The 19,166-nt window shown below is 55.6% G+C and overlaps 1 protein-coding gene across 1 annotated transcript in view; it reads left to right on the top strand.

Moving 5' to 3' along the window:
• The window catches only part of DNAH1 (dynein, axonemal, heavy chain 1), a 57,214-nt gene that overhangs the window by 10,916 nt on the left and 27,132 nt on the right, over nt 1-19,166 (top strand). The window contains exons 9-35 of the mRNA XM_004676571.2: nt 289-500; nt 1,193-1,491; nt 1,932-2,082; nt 2,692-2,885; nt 2,965-3,190; nt 3,713-3,832; nt 4,168-4,250; nt 5,321-5,462; nt 5,797-5,952; nt 6,349-6,547; nt 6,622-6,875; nt 7,403-7,615; nt 9,015-9,179; nt 9,658-9,779; nt 9,914-10,019; nt 10,593-10,772; nt 11,408-11,548; nt 12,068-12,231; nt 12,577-12,690; nt 13,365-13,553; nt 13,798-13,903; nt 14,492-14,605; nt 15,034-15,183; nt 16,557-16,643; nt 16,751-16,937; nt 18,540-18,631; nt 18,797-18,951. Of these exons, the coding sequence (XP_004676628.1) occupies nt 289-500; nt 1,193-1,491; nt 1,932-2,082; nt 2,692-2,885; nt 2,965-3,190; nt 3,713-3,832; nt 4,168-4,250; nt 5,321-5,462; nt 5,797-5,952; nt 6,349-6,547; nt 6,622-6,875; nt 7,403-7,615; nt 9,015-9,179; nt 9,658-9,779; nt 9,914-10,019; nt 10,593-10,772; nt 11,408-11,548; nt 12,068-12,231; nt 12,577-12,690; nt 13,365-13,553; nt 13,798-13,903; nt 14,492-14,605; nt 15,034-15,183; nt 16,557-16,643; nt 16,751-16,937; nt 18,540-18,631; nt 18,797-18,951 (4,321 nt within the window). The remainder of the gene's footprint in view (nt 1-288; nt 501-1,192; nt 1,492-1,931; nt 2,083-2,691; nt 2,886-2,964; nt 3,191-3,712; nt 3,833-4,167; nt 4,251-5,320; nt 5,463-5,796; nt 5,953-6,348; nt 6,548-6,621; nt 6,876-7,402; nt 7,616-9,014; nt 9,180-9,657; nt 9,780-9,913; nt 10,020-10,592; nt 10,773-11,407; nt 11,549-12,067; nt 12,232-12,576; nt 12,691-13,364; nt 13,554-13,797; nt 13,904-14,491; nt 14,606-15,033; nt 15,184-16,556; nt 16,644-16,750; nt 16,938-18,539; nt 18,632-18,796; nt 18,952-19,166) is intronic.

The raw sequence follows: 19,166 nt of genomic DNA, 5'->3' as shown, positions 1-19,166 counted from the left end.
GTGTGCAGAGTGGGTGGGGGTGAGTGAGGAGAGGCTCTGAGGTCCTCACCTTCTCAAAGGGGTCTGTGGCGAGGGGACCTGGAGGGACTTGTTTACCCAGAGATGGCACCTCACTGTGGGGCTTTAGGGCCACTCAGGCAGCCCATGGGAAAGGAAAGTTCTAGGGATATGGGTGTCTTTTGTCAGGCACAGTGGAGGAAGGAGATTTGCCCTCTCTGCAACACCATTCTGGATTAGTCCTGACCCATAGAGTGTCCCTGACCTGGCTTTTGGCCCCCATCCCCTCAGGACTGGTGGAGGTCCCCAAGTACCCCTTCCTGGAGCAGAAGGAGGACTTCACCTTTGTGTCCCTGCTCACACGACCAGAGGTCATCACAGCCCTCAGCAAGGTGCGGGCCGAGTGCAACAAGGTGACCTCCATGTCGCTGTTCCACTCAAGCCTGTCCAAGTACAGCCGCCTGGAAGAGTTTGAGCAGATCCAGTCACAAACCTTCTCCCAGGTACGTGGGCCTCCAACACACAGAGGCCCCTCTGGGCACATAGGCCAGGGAGCCACCACCCTTGACCCAGACCAGGAGTCTCTGGGGAAGGGGTGGGCTTGCTTGGCCAGTGACGGTGCAGCCCAGCCTTCCAAGCCAGCCTTGCCTCTTTCTAGACCCTTAGGAGCTGGGGTGGGTGCCAACGTGAAGGCTCAGCTTGGAGACAAAAGGAGAACCAGGCTGAGCCCCCTTCCCAGTTATTAGTCAGCTCAACCTGGGATGTAGGCTACCTGTCTAAGGGGCGGGAGTCCCATGAACCCTCATATCTACCTGAAGGTTAAGGTGTGAGAGTGGAGAGGGGCAGCCTCATGGGAGAGCTACCAGTGGGTATGAGAGAAAGCACCCTCTTACCTCCCACCTCTCCTCTCAGTCCATTCTGGGTCTCTGTCTCTCACTCTGTCTATTCTCTTTGTCTCTCCCTTAGCTGAAGGGAAAGGCCTGTTTCTGTTGCCCACGCCCTACCCCCTTCCCCCTCGCAGCCTGATGCCCTGGCCTCATGGAGGTATTGGTTGGCAGGGCTTGGCACTATTTTGGGGTCAGGGAGGATCCTTCTGTGGCCCTTTCAGCCCCGAGGCTGCCCTAGCACCCTGGTGCCCCGAGTGAAGTGGCTGCAGGTGGCAGGCCTCCTGTGATGCCACCTGTGGCCACCTTAGGTGCAGTTGTTCCTCAAAGACACCTGGATCAGCACGCTCAAGGTGGCCGTGCGCAGCAGCCTGCGCGACATGAGCAAGGGCTGGTACAACCTCTATGAGACCAACTGGGAGGTGTACCTCATGTCGAAACTGCGCAAGTTGATGGAGCTGATCAAGTACATGCTGCAGGACACGCTGCGCTTCCTGGTGCAGGACTCGCTCACCAGCTTCTCACACTTCATCAACGACGCCTGTTACAGTGTGCTCGGCTGCCCAGATGACATGGTCTGGGGCGAAGACTTCATCAACAGCCCCTACAGGTGGGGCAGCTGGGGGGCTTGCAGACAGCAGGACTATTCCTTTGCAGGCCTTGGTGACCAGAGTGGTCAGGAGTGGGAAAACCGGGAGGCCAGGGTTGGGGTGCTCGGCACTGCCAGGCCCTGGAGAATGCAGAGATCCAAGCTTCCTCACCCTGGTGGGGGAGATGTCCTACCACCTCAGGCTTGCATTTCCTTTGGCTGCCTTTATTCTCTGTCAGTGAGTATTCTCAGCAGAGAGTAGGGTCTCTGGGCAGAGTCTGGAGGAACAAGAGGCACCATCCCTCTCTCACAGAGGACTGCTAGTGACTGAGGGAATAAATAGAAAAGCATTGTCCATCCCATGGAGATCCTCCCTCTTACTGGGGCCAGAGGGTTGTGCTTGCTATGCATAGATCTCCTCAGGTCTCTGCCCATGATCAGCCTGGCCATTGTCCCCACAGGCCCCGGAAGAATCCCCTCTTCATTGTGGACTTGGTGCTGGACAGCTCAGGGGTGCACTATAGCACCCTGCCAGAGCATTTTGAGACGTCATTGCTCAACCTCTTTGACAAGGGCATCCTGGCCACTCATGCAGTGCCGCAGCTGGAGAAGGTACGACGCTACTGCAGCTATTGGCTGCTCTGGCTGCTGCAACCTCAGGGTGCTGCCTGGAGTTCTGGGGCAGTTCAAGTCTATCCCAGGCCTCCCACCTGGCTGGCTGTGTGCTTAGCCCTTTGATCCTCTCTATAGGCTCACCTGGGAACACAAAGAGCCCCACTTGTAGACTTAGGCTTAGCATCGCCACTAGCGGCGGGCCTGTGATTAGAAAGGCCACTCACCTACTGCTGCCGCAGCTGTGACTGACCCACATCCACCCTTGGCCCACCTAACTCCTGACCTCCCTTCATCTCAAGATGTGACATGCTGACCCCCGTAGACAGCCCCACACACTGTCCTGGGCCTTTGAACCTACCCCAAGCTCCTCTTGTCTCCCTCAGGGTCAGTCAGTACGCATCTTTCCTTGGCTTTGTGTTGGGCTGGGCAAGGCAGTTGGAAGACCCTGCCCCTCATCGAGCCTGCCTCAGTCCACAGTGCCCTCTGAGAGACCACAGCAGACCTCTCCCCCACCCCACCCTGCTAAGTGCTTAGCCTCACTGCCACCCCTCAGTCATTGGATCACACCGCAACCCTCTTACCCCTTCCCTTCCTTTGGCTCCACAGCTGGTGATGGAGGACATCTTCATCAGCGGCAACCCCCTGCTGGAGTCCGTGGGGCTCCACGAACCACTTGTGGAGGAGCTGCGGGCAGTCATTGCTAACGCTGTGCACAAGGCCATGATCCCCCTGCAGGCCTACGCCAAGAAGTACAGAAAGTACCTGGAGCTGAACAACAACGACATTGCCACTTACCTCAAGTGCGTGCATGCACACCTAATTGTGTTTGTGTGTCTGGGAGACCCCTGCACCCTCATTACTCTCTGCCTGCCATCTCAGGGACTACCAGACACAATGCCCATCGGCTGAGGTGGTGCGAGAGGTGGTGCTTACCCACCTACAGGAGAAGGAGATTCTGGACAGCTCACTGCCTAGCAGCATTGTCATTGGGCCCTTCTACATCAACGTTGACAATGTCAAGCAGAGCCTGTCCAAGAAACGCAAGGCCCTGGCCACTTCCATGCTGGACATCCTGGCCAAAACCCTGCACCAGGAGGTGGACAATGTAAGTGTCAACCTGCCCCCACCGGGTCCCACTGGCCACAGCAATACACCATGGTGAACTCCCAAGAGCATGCTGTCCCCAGGTGACTGCAGACTCCCAGGCCAATGGAAGGAGCTGGAAGTCATCCTGTTTTGACCCTGCTTGTCTACAGCATATGGTCCCATAAAGGAAAGTCCCATAAAGGAAGGTCCCAGGAAGGAGGTCCTGCTGCCTCTTTCCCTGAACACTCTGGGAGCTCTCACAGAGGTCACCCTGAAAAGAGCCATTGAGAGCTGGGGCTGGGCAAGTGCAGGCTCAGGAGGCCTGTGTGTGTGAGCAGCGGCAGGAGGTAGAGTGAGCTGATGGTGCTCTCACCCTACCTCAAGCCTCAGGAGCTGGCTGCCCCCCTTTCCCGTACTGCAGGATGTGGTAGGCTGGGGCATTTACCTGTGGGGAACACTGGGGACCCAGAGGGAGAAGCAGGTCCTAGGGGAGACAGAGGAGAGGCACACTGCCTCCTCAGAGCCCTCTTCATAATGTCAGATCTGTGAGGAGTTCCGAAGCATCAGCCGCAAGGTCTACGAGAAGCCCAATAGCATTGAGGAGCTAGCTGAGCTTCGCGAGTGGATGAAGAGCATCCCCGAGAAACTAGAGGAGCTAGAGGTGAGCTGGGCACACGGGTCACTTTCCAGAAGCCTACTGAGGCTGAGGTCAGGTGGGCATACAGAGGAATGGGGGGCTTAGAGGCACAGGAGACCGGGGGCAGGGGACGGGCAGGGACTGGGACCCTGGTGATGAGGCAGATGCACAGAGGGCCCAGTGAGGGCCTTGCACTCCACCCCTCCTTCCCCATCCTGGGCCTCCTTCTCTGGAAGAGATCAGCCTCCCCTTAGACCCCAGCCACTTTGTAACCAGGCCCTGGTACATGTCCTCCTCCCTGCCCCACCACCAACAGCCCCCACTACACAGACAGTTCTCATCACCACCTGTCCTTACAGGAGCGAATTGTGAAGGTCATGGATGACTACCAGGTCATGGATGAGTTCCTTTACAACCTCAGTGTAGATGACTTCAACGACAAGTGAGTGGGAGCTTGTCTGCACACTAGGTAGATTTGGACAGGGGGAGGTAGGAGAGGGGTGAGTTGCTCGCTAATATACTGCTGCAGGCCACAGCAGCAATGCTCTCCAAGATGTCGGAGGCCATGGTTCTAGAGAGCTGTCACAGGGCCAGGAGGAAATCATTCGGAACACTCGGCCCAGGGATCCTGCAGTGCCCCAGCCCCATCTCCACCCTCTACCCCACCATCAACCTGACACACACATTCACTACAGTCCTAGGACCCCCTTGTTTGTGGTTGGGCCCTTTGGGGTCCTGGGGAATGCTAAAAGAAGGCAGAGCCCAGCCTGGTGGGCAGTCCTGGGACAGGAGGGCATTTGTTCTGACCCAACTCGAATCTTGTGATAAGTGGCTTCTGGTTGGGACTGGCTTACCAAGGACTCCTTGCCCATCCTGCCTCACAGACTGGAGGGGCCTTCAGGATGCAGGCCTAGGGGAGGTTGACACTTAGCCCCTGCCCAGCAGCCCCAAAGTACCGGTTTCACGTAGCCTTCTGGTGCTCAGGGTCTTGCCAGGGTCAGTGTCCCTAGGCCAGCTGTGGGCTGAGTCCCTGCGTCCCATAGAGCTACCTACTCCAGCCAAGCAAAGGGAGTTGGTCTGACAGGAAGGAAGCTGGCCTGTCGCCCTGGCTGGTCACCACGAGCATGCAGGTCAGATGCTGTTATTTTGCCTCAGGTGACAACCCTTTAGACTGTGGAATTTAAGAGGGAACTCAGTGTCACACTCTCATTTCAGACAACACTCCTTGCCTTACCCATCACTGCCCTGGGCCATTAGATCTGCGTCTCCTGAGTTGCTGACTACAGTTCCCCAACAATATCCCAGGGCAGGGACTACCCTCCCAGGCAGGCCCACACCCTGAAGGGGGCAATGGTATCTTCCAGCTCATTCCTGCTTTCCCATTGCCCAAGCCTGGATATACCAGCTGCGGTCTAAACTCTGCATTCTCCCCTTCGTCCTGGGTGCCTCTGCCTGGCCACCCCGTGATTTCAGCTGTGATGTTTTCCCTCATCTTTACCCCTGACCCTCCAGATGGGCTGCCAGCAACTGGCCTTCCAAGATCCTTGGGCAGCTAGAGATAGTTCAGCAGCAGCACATAGAAGATGAGGAGAAGTTCCGCAAAATCCAGCTCATGGATCAGAACAACTTCCAGGAGAAGCTGGAAGGACTGCAGGTGGGCTGGCCGGGCACTCTCTTAGCTTCCTGCCATGCTCACACGGCTCTCCAGGCCTGGTCTCACCTCAAGATCCAGAGAAGTTCAGAGTAGCAAAGAGCCCCAGTGGGCCATGGGCACAGGGTTCAGGGCACTGGGTCTCCCTCTCACCTTGCCATGTTATCATGGGTGTTATACCTGCCAGTGAGGGGCCAGGAACCTGCTCACTCCAGAACAAAGCCCCTCGGATGTGGAGAAGATACTCTCAGGACCTTGGGCTCCTGGGCGTGTAGGGAGGACACATGGGGCTAGGTGGGGCCACAGCCACCTCTCACCCTTGCTCCTTGGCCCACAGCTGGTGGTAGCTGGCTTTTCCACCCACGTGGAGATCGCAAGAGCACATGAGATCGCCAATGAGGTGCGAAGGGTCAAGAAGCAGCTGAAGGACTGCCAGCAGCTGGCCTTACTCTACAACAACCGCGAGCGCATCTTCGGCTTACCCATCACTAACGTAGGTTCCCATGGGGATGCTGTTCCCTTTGCTCCTGAGGTGTGAGGAGCAGCCTATGGTACTGGCAGCCATGTCAGAGCCCTGCTTCCAGGTGGCTTTCAGGGAGCAGAACTGAGCAGACTGCAGAGAGGAAATGACCTTCCCATGGGCTTCAAGGCAAGGAGCTAGTGGGCACCAGGCAGGAGGACTGAGGCAGCGCCGGACTTGCTCCGTCCGAGCCCAGACCTGTGAAGGGTAGGAAGAGAGGCCAGGTTCAGGTGCGTGGGGACAGGACCAGAGAGCAGCCAGGAGCAAGGAGGGGGTGAGAGCTTCCCAAGAAGGAGTGAGGTAGAGAGGCTGGGGAGCACCTCCTTCCTGCGGAGCACTGAGGCAGGCCTGACTTTTCTAACTGTACAGTATGACAAGCTTTCCAGGATGGTGAAGGATTTCCAGCCTTACCTGGACCTCTGGACCACAGCCTCTGACTGGCTGCGCTGGTCTGAGAGCTGGATGAATGACCCCCTGTCTGCCATTGATGCTGAACAGTTAGAGAAGAACGTCATCGAGTCCTTTAAGACCATGCACAAGTGCGTGAAGCAGTTCAGGGACATTCCAGGTGGGCCAGTCTCTCCCAACCCCGCCTTCTGGTCTTCCTGGCTGCCTCTCATACCTGCCTGCCCTGCCCAACAGCCTGCCAGGAAGTGGCCTTAGACATCCAGGCGCGCATCGAGGAGTTCAAGCCATATATCCCACTGATCCAGGGGCTGCGCAACCCTGGCATGCGGAACCGGCACTGGGAGCTACTGTCCAATGAGATCGACATAAATGTCAGGCCCAAGGCCAACCTGACTTTCTCCCGCTGTCTTGAGATGAACCTGCAGGATCATATTGAGAGCATCAGCAAGGTGGCAGAAGTGGCCAGCAAGGAGTACGCCATTGAGCAGGTGGGTGGCCATCTCCAGGCTCCCCTACCCTACCCCGGCCTGCCCGACAGCGTGGGCAGATGACGTAGTAGGCCCAATCCTGGGATCATTCCCCAGGCCCAAGGTAGAGGTGCATCCATTAAGTAAGTTCATAATGTAAACGAGTGCTTGACAAGTGTCTCTCACCCCCTTGATTGTTCAATTCCTCCTCTCCTAGGAACCATTACCCTCATTGAACAGATGAGTAAATTAAGCCTCAGAGCGGTCTTAACTCATAGCAAAGTCAGTAAGTCCTAGAAGTGGGACCAGAAATCTTTAACTGACGTGCGTACGTGCATGTTAAACGCATTCAGCACATGTGCGAGAACCAGCTGACCTTGAGTTTAGATACAAGCCTGCAGGCAATCTGTTGATCGACAGGTGGAGACCATTTGCCAGAGGAATCTGAGGTCATGGCTGTGCAGAGCCTATTCTTCCCTGCTCAGTGATGCTAGCCAGCTCACCAGCCAGCCCACCCATCACCAGCCTTCACTCTCTCCCCACCCCAGGCACTAGACAAGATGGAGAAGGAGTGGTCCACCACGCTGTTCAATGTGCTGCCCTACAAGGAGACAGACACCTACATCCTCAAGAGCCCAGATGAGGCCTCACAGCTGTTGGATGACCACATCGTCATGACCCAGGGCATGTCCTTCTCACCCTACAAGAAGCCCTTCGAGCAACGCATCAATTCCTGGGAGAGCAAATTGAAGCTGACTCAGGTGGGCCCAGCTTGGCCTCCCTGACCCTTCCCACACCCTCATGGCACCCTGTCCCAGGGTGCCCAGGTCAGCATGGCTCTTAGCTCTCGGGCAGGTCCCTCTCATCCAGGAGAGGGGCATAGGAGCTGCTTGTAGATGATCAAAGGATTGTCTCTGCTTGGGACAACCAGGACCTCCAGTCTTGAACTTTCTGGACTGGACACCAAGGCCCTAAGGCTCCTCCATACCTTTTCCCATTCTTCTCCAAGTCTCCCATTCCCACACCACTGGAGCTAGTCTGGATGAAAGCTCCAGGGCCCTGGGGCTGCCCCTCCTGGGGATCTCAGGCCAAACACGGACTGTCGGCAGAGCCCTGGAGGACAGGGCTGGAGCCAGGCCTACTAGTGAGTCTGATAGCTCCTTCCCTGGGCCTTTCCTGGGAACTGTTCAAAACCTTCACTGAAGACCAGAAGCTGAGTAAGGACACAATCTGTACGTTCCTTGGATCACCCAGAGATGCCTGAACTGATCGACACTGACCCCAATTTTGCTCCTTTGCTCATGCTGTTTCCTCCTACTGAAGTTGCAATCACTTGGCATGAAGCAGCAGACACTGATTCCCCTTACGCACCTTCAAAGTTCCCATGGAGGCCCTTAGGTGGTGCCTCTTACAGAGTTCGTCATGCCCGCCGGGCCCTTGTCAGTTCAGAGGCAGAACTAGCTGTTCAGTAGGTGTAGTCCCTCAGCTCAGGGCAGGCACCTCATCCTGTCCCCCTCTATTTTTCCTGGTACCCATGTCGACCTGGCACAGGCCTGGCACAGAGCCATTCTCAGTATACATCTCATGAGGAAGAGAATGAGTGAATGTATATGTGAATGAATGAATGAATGAATGAGTTTTGTTGATAGGAAAAAAACAAGCTAAATCCTGAAAGGGAAATAGAGAGGTGGCAAGAAAGTGGCTTGTTCTGAAGATGCCTCATGCTTGGGCTAATGTCTCAGAGAGTAGGTTATGGGTTTTATGCCCTAGTCCCAGTAAACCTCAGAATCCTGGAGTGACAGATCCAAAAGTTGTCCTAGGAAAAGAGACTTAATTTGACCTTCCAAGGACTTTCTCCTGTGATTTTGGAGTTTGCAGGTTCGGGTGTGGTTTTTTTCTTACAGGGAGGAGTGGATTCCCAGGCTCTAATGAGGCTTGAGCATCCTGTGGGGAACTTGGGGGTTCTCTAGAAGCCAGTCACCATGTAGCCTCTTTGTTCCCTTGAGTACTGTGAGCTGACAGTACCATCTAGAAATTTCCCCATGACACTGACTGGTTCTCAGGACTCTTGCCCAGCACTCTGGCTGGAGTGAAATGCCTCAGTCGTGGGAGACAGAACTCAGCTTGAACCCCAGCCATGACAGTCCATTCCTTGACCAGGAAGTCCTGGAGGAGTGGCTGAATTGTCAGCGTTCCTGGCTCTACATGGAGCCCATCTTCAGCTCTGAGGACATCAATCGGCAGCTGCCCATGGAGAGCAAGCGCTACCAGACCATGGAGCGCATCTGGAGGAAGATCATGAAGAATGTCTATGACAACCGGGAGGCAAGCTCTCACCAGGCGGGCGGGGCAGCTGGGACCTCTGAGAGCCCTGATCACCTTGTCAGGAGCTCCTGGTCACTTTCTTCCCGAACAAGACCAGAATGGGGACAAGTCTTGACCTGTGGTCTTGGCTTGTGTCCTCCTGAATGGGCTCCCCAGCTTTGAGCCAAGTTTCTTAGAGGCTTAACAGCTGATGGTTTACCTCTTGGACATTTGCAGCCCTTTTAGAAGCCCTGATAAGGCCTGAAGCAAATAAAATTCCTGGGTTTTTCTTAACCCTAATTTATTTGATCAAAGACTTGTTTTCTGTGAAAGAACAGGGTAATAGATGCCACCTCTGGTTCAGGGTTATCTTCCTGCCCTTCTTCCATCCCAGACCCCACCAAGGGTCTCCGATTGGTGGGGGTGCTCTCAGCGTACCTTGTCACCTTACAGCTGGACCATGCTCACTTCCGATTTCTCTCTGGCTCGGGCCATGTAGGTGATCAATGTGTGCTCTGACCAGAGGCTGCTGGACAGCCTGCGGGACTGCAACAAGCTGTTGGACTTGGTGCAAAAGGGCCTCAGCGAGTACTTGGAGACCAAGCGGAGATCCTTCCCCAGGTGGGCACCACTGGCCCATGTCTGCTCTGTCACTGCCTGCCCATGAAGCTTGGGGTCCAGAGATGTCAGTGGTACTGGGGCAGTTGGCACCTGGGAACTACCTGATCTGTTCCCTCACCCCTGTTCCCTGACAGATTCTACTTCCTGTCTGATGATGAACTACTTGAGATCTTGTCCCAGACAAAAGACCCCACAGCTGTGCAACCCCACCTTCGCAAGTGCTTCGAGAACATCGCCCGGGTGAGTAACTGGACCTGGGGCTCAGGGTCAGGTGAACTGGGGCACCAAGGAGAGCAGGTCTCCAAGTCCTTCCAGCAGGAAATGAGGTGGCAAGTGGGATTCGTGGTCCTTGCAGACACACTTGGGGCCAACGGGAAGAATTGTAGAACCTCTCAACCGTTCTAGGGAATCCCTGTCCGCCTAATGTACTGGGTTGCTGGCTGGGTGGAGAAACCATGAACGGCTGGGTGGAGAAACCATGAACCCAGAGGCTCCTGCCTCTCCTCATTCTCGTCTCCAAGGGCAGCTACACAGGCCTGCAGGAGGGGAGATGCAGGGCCAGTGGGCTTCGTTGCCCTCTCCAAGTGGACTGAGCCATAGCGGGAGACATGGTAGACCCATCCTCCTGCCCTTATGTGGTCAGGGAAGGCCCAGCTAAGAAGATACTGGGTGTGAGAGCTCCCCACCCTCCACCCAGGCTAGCACTCCTCTAAAGTTGGAGGGCCCAGGTGGGGTTGGTCCAGGGTTACTAGTGCACAAGGCCTCTGGCAAACCTGGCATAACCTCACACTCTCACTCAACCCCTGCCCACAGCTGCTGTTCCAGGAGGACCTGGAGATCACACACATGTACTCAGCAGAGGGTGAGGAAGTGCAGCTGTCCTTCTCCATCTACCCGTCCAGCAGTGTCGAGGACTGGCTGCTGGAGGTGGAACACAGCATGAAGACCAGTGTGCGGGACATCATCGAGAAGGCCATCAAGGCCTACCCCACCGTGAGTTATCCCAGGATGGTCTCTGAGGCTGGCCGTGGCCTTCCTCAGTCAGTGCCTCTCCTCCACTACAGTAGCTGGGCCTTATCTTCAGGCTACAGCCTGGATTGCTGCTGTTCACAGTCAGCCAGGGGACCTTGGAGGTGGAGGTCCTTGAGGCCCACTTAGGGAAGAAAATTAAAACACTATCTGAAAAGAGAGATTTATTCCTAGTAATAATCAACTGCTGCTGTCAGTGTTCCAAGCATTCGCTGTGAGTGAGGTTCTGCCTGGGACTTCCACATCGCCTGTCTCAGCCCTATGATCGCACTGGCTTGGAATTAAACCACATCTTGCAATCAGCTCAGAAAGATTTTTTTTGACTAAAGGCATGTGATTCATAGGGGACAGAGTCAAGATTTGAACCCGGGACTGTCTGTCCCGAATTCTGGACTCTGCTTCAAGGTCTCCGCTGCTGAGGGGCGCGGCGACTCCAACTACCCCCAGAGACCCAGAGCTTAATGGCTTCTCTGATTTTTTGAGGGAGAATTAACCACTTGAACATAGAATTTGAAAGGTCAAAACATTTAAGGGAAAAAGAGGGTATAGACCTGGGCTGACAACTGCCTAGGTCAGCCCTGCTCATGTTATCTCCCCAGATGGCCAGGACCCAGTGGGTTCTCAGCTGGCCTGGCCAGGTGACCATCGCTGGGTGCCAGACCTACTGGACTATGGAGGTAGCAGAGGCCCTGGAGGCTGGCACCCTCAGTAACCAGTTGTTCCCCCAGCTTGGCCAGCAGGTAGGTGTCAAGGGATTACTCCTGCACACTCATCCTGCTCTGCAGGAGAAGCCCAGTTCTTTGGTGCTTTCCCCTCCTCTTGTTCATGCTGGAAGAAGCCTGGGGTTGGACCTAAAGAGCACAAGGCCAGACACCTCTAGAATGGTGTCTCATGACCAGTCACCAGTGGGACGGACCAAGGGTCCGAGGAGCACTCTGAGTGCAGGCAGGTGTCCCTCCTGGTGGTCAGCCAGGGAGCCCCCTCCCCAGGGCTCTACTGCACTGTCCCTCAGGCTGTTCTTGCTATTGCACTGGCTCAACGCGCTCCTGCTTAGAGCTCCTTGCTGAATCCACCACCGGCCCTTAAAGGGAGCCGGATGCTGCACATGTGCCTCCATTTTCACATAGTTCCCTGCCAGTCCTCCCCTGCTGGCCCTGTGCTCCTCCCATCCCAGCCATTGGAAGTCCCTAAGTAAAGGGATCTTCCTGGAAGAGCCTACCCTCCGTGCAAGGGTTTGACAGTGTCTCCAACTGCTGCAGCTCAATGACCTGGTGGCCCTGGTGCGCGGAAAGCTGTCCCACATGCAGCGGATGGTGCTATCAGCGCTGATCGTCATTGAGGTCCATGCCAAGGATGTGGTGAGCAAGCTGATTCAGGAGAATGTGGTCAGCGTGAACGATTTCGAATGGATCTCACAGTTGAGGTGAGCATAGGTGACCTTTAAGGGGAAAAGAGAATACAGGGTCGGCTTGGCTGCTGTTTGGATCAGTGCTGTGTTGTCTTCCCTGAAGACCAGGACCTGGTGCCAGACCTACTCATGGGTCTTCAGTTGGCCCTGCCACCTCCAGAGTCAGAGCAGCTGTGCAGGGGTCACAAAAAAGTGCAGTTAGTCACTAGTATGATGGTCCTGGCCCTTAAGGCCCTGGGACGAACTGGGCAGGGCTGCCTTGATAGCCTCATTCCCCCAAGGCCTGCCTCTCTGCAACCACATGCCTGCCGGTGGAGCGGTGTCCTCATGACATGGGGACCCATCTCCCCGCAATGACAGATACTACTGGACAAATGACAACCTTTACATCCGGGCTGTGAATGCTGAGTTCATCTATGGCTACGAGTACCTGGGCAACAGTGGGAGGCTGGTGATCACGCCCCTCACTGACAGGTGAGCTTCCCTCCCCACGAGCCCTCCCACTTGGGCCACCTTCCAACTCTGTCTGGCCTAGGGGACCTATGGCACAACCAGCCTGTGATGAGCCAGTTCATCACCTTAGTGCAGGCTTTGGAGTCAAACCCAACCCTGCCTGTCAAGGGCTGTTCGGGCCTCAGTTTCTTCAGCAGCCTCTTCAGGGTAATTGTGAGTTCATGAAATGATGCGTAAGGCTCCTAGCAGGTGGATGGCACTCAGTAGGCATCTAATTGGTGTGAGCTTTGTTATTTTAGCAATCAAATCCTCCTTTCTATGTGCAAGAGAAATAATGGGTGAGTCCCTTTACAATATGAATTTTTCTCTTGCTGCCTGTCTTTTAACAGCTGCTGGGGTTTTGAATTGAGTTTGAGTAAAGGAAATAAATTGTATCCACATGTTTTTCATCCTAACTGGTCTCTGAGTAAAGCTCTGGAGGGCCTCAGGTGGGGTGGGGGAAGCACCAGGCAGGTGACCAAAGGTTCCAGTTGTGAACCCAGCAACCAGGGCTGGGCACATCTGGGGCCCTGGGAAGAGGAAGGGCCAAGGGCTGACCATCCATTGAGTCCAGGCATGGGAGGGTCTCTCTACCTGTGTCCGTGGGAATCTGAGAAAGTTGTGTGGGCTGTGCCCATCTCCTCTCACTCTTACAGGTGCTACCTGACCCTGACTGGGGCCCTGCACCTCAAGTTTGGGGGTGCCCCAGCTGGCCCGGCTGGCACAGGAAAAACTGAGACCACTAAAGACTTGGGCAAAGCCTTGGCTATTCAGACTGTTGTGTTCAACTGTTCTGACCAGCTCGATTTTATGGCGATGGGCAAGTTCTTCAAGGGCCTGGCCAGGTGAGACTGGGCATGCGGATTGCACAGGGTAGGCAGGCTGAGCTCTCCTGAGGGCCCTTCCCAAGAGAAGCCTCACAGGATGGTGGAAGGGACAGAATGGAATAACAAAAGGCTGGTAGGTAGTGGGATTGTTGTAGCTAAATTGACAGAGATTTCCCCTCAGCAGACTCAGAGCCTCAGAGAGGGCCCTTGAGGTGCCAGGTGGGCTCTGAACTCATAACTACCATAATCTCTCCTCCCTTAGTGCCGGGGCCTGGGCCTGCTTTGACGAGTTCAATCGCATCGATATTGAGGTGCTGTCTGTGGTGGCACAGCAGATCACCACCATCCAGAAGGCTCAGCAACAACGGGTGAGCCTCTAGGGGTGTCACTCCCTCCAGACCCCTCCCATGTCACCAGCTCATCACTCCAGCTCTGCCCACCACACCCATGCCACCATGTGACTCTCATTTCCCTTCCACCCTTGCAGAATTGACCCTGGGGGGGGGGGCTCTTTTAGCCAGCAGGGAGTTCCAGATCCCTGCCCTGCTCTGTAGATAGCTCCAAGACTAAACTGAGATGGATTAAAGGACCCCTCACCCTTATGGAATGTCGCACACATTTGTACTTCCTTTCCCGGCAGACATTTGTTCATAGTGGCTGGAGATCTCCTGGGGACAAGAGCTGGGAAGCTGGCAGCTCCCACCCCATACAGTGTGGTCCTGAGTCCTAGTCAGAGCTGAACTTACCTAAGTGGAGGGAGAATCATTGTCAGTAATTGAATGCGGAAGGAATGGGAAGCAGGAGATGAGTAGAGAATTCAGGGAGCAAGCCTCTGAGACCAGAAGTCATAGGCCAGTTCCTGAGAGAGGGTCCAGCCTTGACTGAGCACATGTAGCCAGGACAGGCACATCAGCAGGGAGCAAGGGGGGACAGTAGGTAAGCTCCCTTCCCCGTAGGTGGAACGCTTCATGTTCGAGGGCGTGGAGATCCCCCTTGTGCCATCCTGTGCTGTGTTCATCACCATGAACCCGGGATATGCTGGCCGCACCGAGCTGCCTGACAACCTGAAGGTGAGTTCAAGCTCGGGAGGCTGCTCAGGGCACAAGGAGGCACTGGCACTCTGGCCTGGGCTCAAAGATGCAAAAAAACTGTGTATGGAAACATGGCTGCTAGATGGCAGGGCTGTGACTCCCCATGGCAGCCTCCTCCCAGGGGTCCCCAGGCCAGCCCCCACCGTAGAAAGGAGGCCCCAGACTTGGAGGACTTGGAGAAGTCGGACGCAGGTTTAGGTCAGCACAAAGGTCTGGTTCCTGATGGGTACAGTGGTCTATTCGTGAGCCACGTAGCTTCTTCGGCTATGGCACGCGGCGCAGAGGGGAATCCATCAGCAGTGGGGAGGGAGGGCAGTGAAGCTGCCTCCTGCGGCCGGGACAGTCTGAGACTGGGGCTCCGGGAGGGTGGAGTCTGCTCTCTGTCACACTGTACCATGTGCCCCCAGGCGCTCTTCAGGCCTGTGGCCATGATGGTTCCCGACTATGCCATGATCGCTGAGATCTCCCTCTACTCCTTTGGCTTCAATGATGCCAATATTCTGGCCAAGAAGATCACGACCACCTTCAAGCTGTCTTCTGAGCAGCTCAGCTCCCAGGTAAGGCCCTGTCTTGTGGAGGTCCAGGGGTTGAAAACCACCACCTATCCCCAGCCCCCAGAGCAGCTCCAGATTCCCCTTCTGTAGAGGGCCAGTCTCTGTGCTGTGTGTTTTATAGGCATTATCGTTTGACTCTTTGAACACTCCCGTGAAACAGAATCATGTCCCCGCTTCTCAGCTGAAGACACTGAGGTTCCAGGCAGCTAAGAGCCTGGCTAGATTCATGCAGTACACAGGGAGCTGGAGGGGAGCCACGAACAAGTACTCACCTGGCTAACTCAGGGCAAGGGACGGTGGCTCCTGAGGAGACCACAAAGCACACACCCATGGCTGGGGAGCAAGGGTGCCTGGGCCTTGTGGGACCAGGGCAGGACAGCCACCTCCCACCCCCCGTGGGCTTTCACTCAGCGTGCTGAGCCCAGGGCCACCATGACAGGGACAGAGGCAGCTGGGTCAGGCTTCAGCAGCGCTGCTCAGCTTCTCTGTCGGTTTCATCCCCGGGCAGGCTTCCCCTGTGGGGTGGTGGAGAACACCCCAGCTCTGTGCTTACATGCTACCAGCTGGCTTTCTCTTCCCTGATAGTTCCAGGTCTCTGGTATGACCTAATGGGTCCTATCTGAGTAACTTGCTTATGCATGAACACAAATTACCATGGCCGGGCGGAAACAGTTCTGCTTCTGGCTAGGTGGGATCTGCCAAACCCATGGCTAGAGGAGATGCCCTCTCTTACTGCGAAAAACAGCAGCTGATCATCAGTGTACCCTGAGTGCCAACACATGCACACCCTTCTTTCTAACCATCCACATTCAGACCCCTGCCCCCACACACGCATTGAAACAACTGTCCACGTGGTTCTAGAAATATGCTCGATCCTTTCTCAAGTGGCAGTGACCCAGAGTCTTCATCCAGATTGCTGGGAAACATGCTGGCCTGTGGTCAGGTCCAGGCGTAGTTCTCATAGTCAGCTCCAATATACCCGCTTGTGAAGGGAGAGAGATGGAAGCAGAGGCAATAGCAGGAAAAGCTGTGATGGGTCTGGAGGGGTGTTGGCATGTTTTGAACAAAACTCCAGTGGCTCCCGCTGATCTGTGGTGGCACTGCAGGGGCATAGCAGAGACTGAGGCAGAGTTTTTGTCCTCGGGCGAGAGTCAAGCAGGGGATGGGCAGAGTCACTGAGCCAGTCTGGGGAGATGGTGACGTAGAGGGTGCGAGGGGAGCCTAAAGGAAAGCCACGGTGCGGCTGGGGTGCAAACATGTGCAGGGAAAGTGACATTCCAGCTGCGAGCTGGGCATGAGTCACATCCAGTCCAGGTAGCAGCCAGAGTGTTCCCGGCAGAAGCCCACCCACCCCTCCTCCTCTCTGGGGGTGACAGGACCACTATGACTTCGGGATGAGGGCTGTGAAGACTGTGATCTCAGCAGCTGGGAACCTCAAGCGAGAAAACCCCATGATGAATGAGGTGAGTTCCAAGCAGACAGGTGATGGGAAATGGGGCTCTAGGAGCCTGGAGCCATCAGAGGGCATCTGGCGCGGATTACCTGCAGGCTCTGCTGGCCTCCAATGCAGGAGCTGATCTGCCTCCGGGCCATCCGCGACGTGAACGTGCCAAAGTTCCTGCAGGAAGACCTCAAGCTCTTCTCTGGGATTGTGACTGACCTGTTCCCTACCATCAGAGATGAGGACACTGACTACGGCATCCTGGACAAGGCCATTCGCATGGCCTGTGAGAAGAAGAACCTCAAGGATGTGGACGGTGAGCTGACCCCCCGCTACTACCAGTGGGTGTCCAAGATGGCGCTAGCACTGGCACCATGGGGTCCAGCCCAGGGGGAGGGAAACAGGACAGCCCGCCCCCAGGGTCCCTTACATCTGGCCAAGTGTGCTGTAGGTCCACTAGAACTCTTTAGGGTGTCTAGGAAAACTGTTTGTCTTACACCCACCCTCTAACACCACATGTGTGGGATTTTTCCTACACTGACTAATTTTCCAGTTCCAGCTGGGTGGACTGACACTAATTTGAGTTAGCGCAGACCTCATAGGATAAGGGGCTCAGCACCCCTCCCCCCCAGCCCCCGACAGTGCAGATGCTGTCCCCAAGTTACCCACAGCTTCTCTCTGACTTGGTTACCAATCAGAGGTCCCTGTGAGCCACCCTCAGGTATGATCAGTCACTACAACAGCTCTCGGAACTCCAGAACTCCAGGTGGGGGTCACTTACTTACCTATACTGGCTTGTTATATGATGAACAGCCAGAAGAAGGGATCCAGAGGGTGAAGGCTGTCCCTGTGGAGTTGGCTGTCCCCAGGTACATGGATGTGTTCACCTACCCAGATGCTCTCCAAACCCCGTACTATGGGGACCTTTATTGTGGCTGCATTGTAGGCATGACTGATGGCTAACTCCACTTCCAGCCCCCAATCTCGAGAATGGAGGATGGATCTGGAAATTTCTAACCTTGGTTTGGGCTTTCTGCTGACCAGCCCTCACCCAGGAACCCAACATCAGGAGATGTTGCCTCATTTTCACTCAGGGAATTACGAAGGCTTTAGGAGCTCTGTGTCAAGAACTAGGGTCAAAGACTGAATATAGAAAAGAAAATTCCCGAGCACCTTGTTGACAAGGGTTTGAGGAGTCCCATGACAGGAACTGAGGGCAGAGACCTACACGCATATTTCTTACTTCACAACGGGGAAGTGGCCTTGCCACTTGCCATTTAGCTCTGTCCTCTCGCTGAGCCACCCCTGCTGTGCGAGGAGCAGTCACAGCACTTGGGCTCTTCTTGGGCCTTGCTCCTCCCTGACAGGCTCTCTCTCCTCTGCCTGGTCCTCACTGGCTGAGGGCACAAGTGGAACTTGATGCCTTAGACCTCCCACCACACACACCCTCCTCCCCACTCACTCCCCATCTGGGCATCTGTCCCTTCACTCCTGACTGACTCTCAGATATTGTCCTGAGGTTCTACCCCATACTGACCAGCACTTACTTAGGATGGTGCTCCTAGCAGGCTGGGCAGAAGCTTTGGAGCTGAAGTTGCTTCTAGGGCCTGTGGTGCTGACAGTGAGTGGGCCCAAGCCTGCTGACCACTCATGGACGTTAGGAAGCAATAGTCATGGTAGAACAGTGGCTGGCCTTTAGCAGAGCTCCTGCTCCGTGCCAGGCTCTATACTTAGGACTTCACCTGTCTCCACCAATGAGGTGGGTACTGCTGCCATCTTCATTTTACAGATAAGGAAACCGAGACTCAGGGACTGAGGTGACTCACCTGAGCTCACACAGCAAGCTAATGGTGGGGCCAGGACCTAGGCCCATGGCTCTGAGCCCTGGACTTCCCTGAGTTGCCCTCCTCCCCTCCAGGCTTCCTGACCAAGTGCATCCAGCTCTATGAGACCACAGTGGTTCGGCACGGCCTCATGCTCGTCGGGCCTACAGGCTCTGGCAAGAGTAATGTAAGTGGAGCCCAGTGGGTAACCCAGCGGGCGCCAGGATGGTGCTGCCGTAGCAGGGGTCTTGGTCCTCCAGGGCTCTAGGATCTCCTCCTGTAGCCTGCAGCCCGCCCCAGTTTGGCTGCCGGCCAGCCGGGAGGCTCACGCTCAGGTGGCCTGTCTCCACAGTGTTACAGAGTCCTGGCAGCCGCGATGACATCGCTGAAAGGACAACCGTCCATTAGCGGTGGTGTGTATGAGGCCGTCAGCTACTATGTACTCAACCCCAAGTCCATCACGATGGGCCAGCTGTATGGAGAGTTTGACCTGCTCACCCATGAGTGGTGAGTGGCTTCTCCAGTCACCATGCCCAGACCCCTGGAGCCTGTGGGCGGTGGACCCCCTTCCCCCCAGCACAGCAGAAGGTCTGAGTTCAGGCTCTGGAGCCCAAATGCCTGGGATGCTCCCACCATTGCCCTTCCTTGCTGAATGACCGTCCTCACCCATCCACTGGGCCTTACCCTGCGTCTGCAGAGTGGGGACAGTAATGTACTATTAT

Source organism: Condylura cristata, unplaced genomic scaffold, assembly GCF_000260355.1.
Source record: "Condylura cristata isolate star-nosed mole 26May11 unplaced genomic scaffold, ConCri1.0 scaffold00004, whole genome shotgun sequence".
Classification (NCBI taxonomy): domain Eukaryota; kingdom Metazoa; phylum Chordata; class Mammalia; order Eulipotyphla; family Talpidae; genus Condylura; species Condylura cristata.
This window is presented reverse-complemented; position numbering and strand designations above follow the sequence as displayed.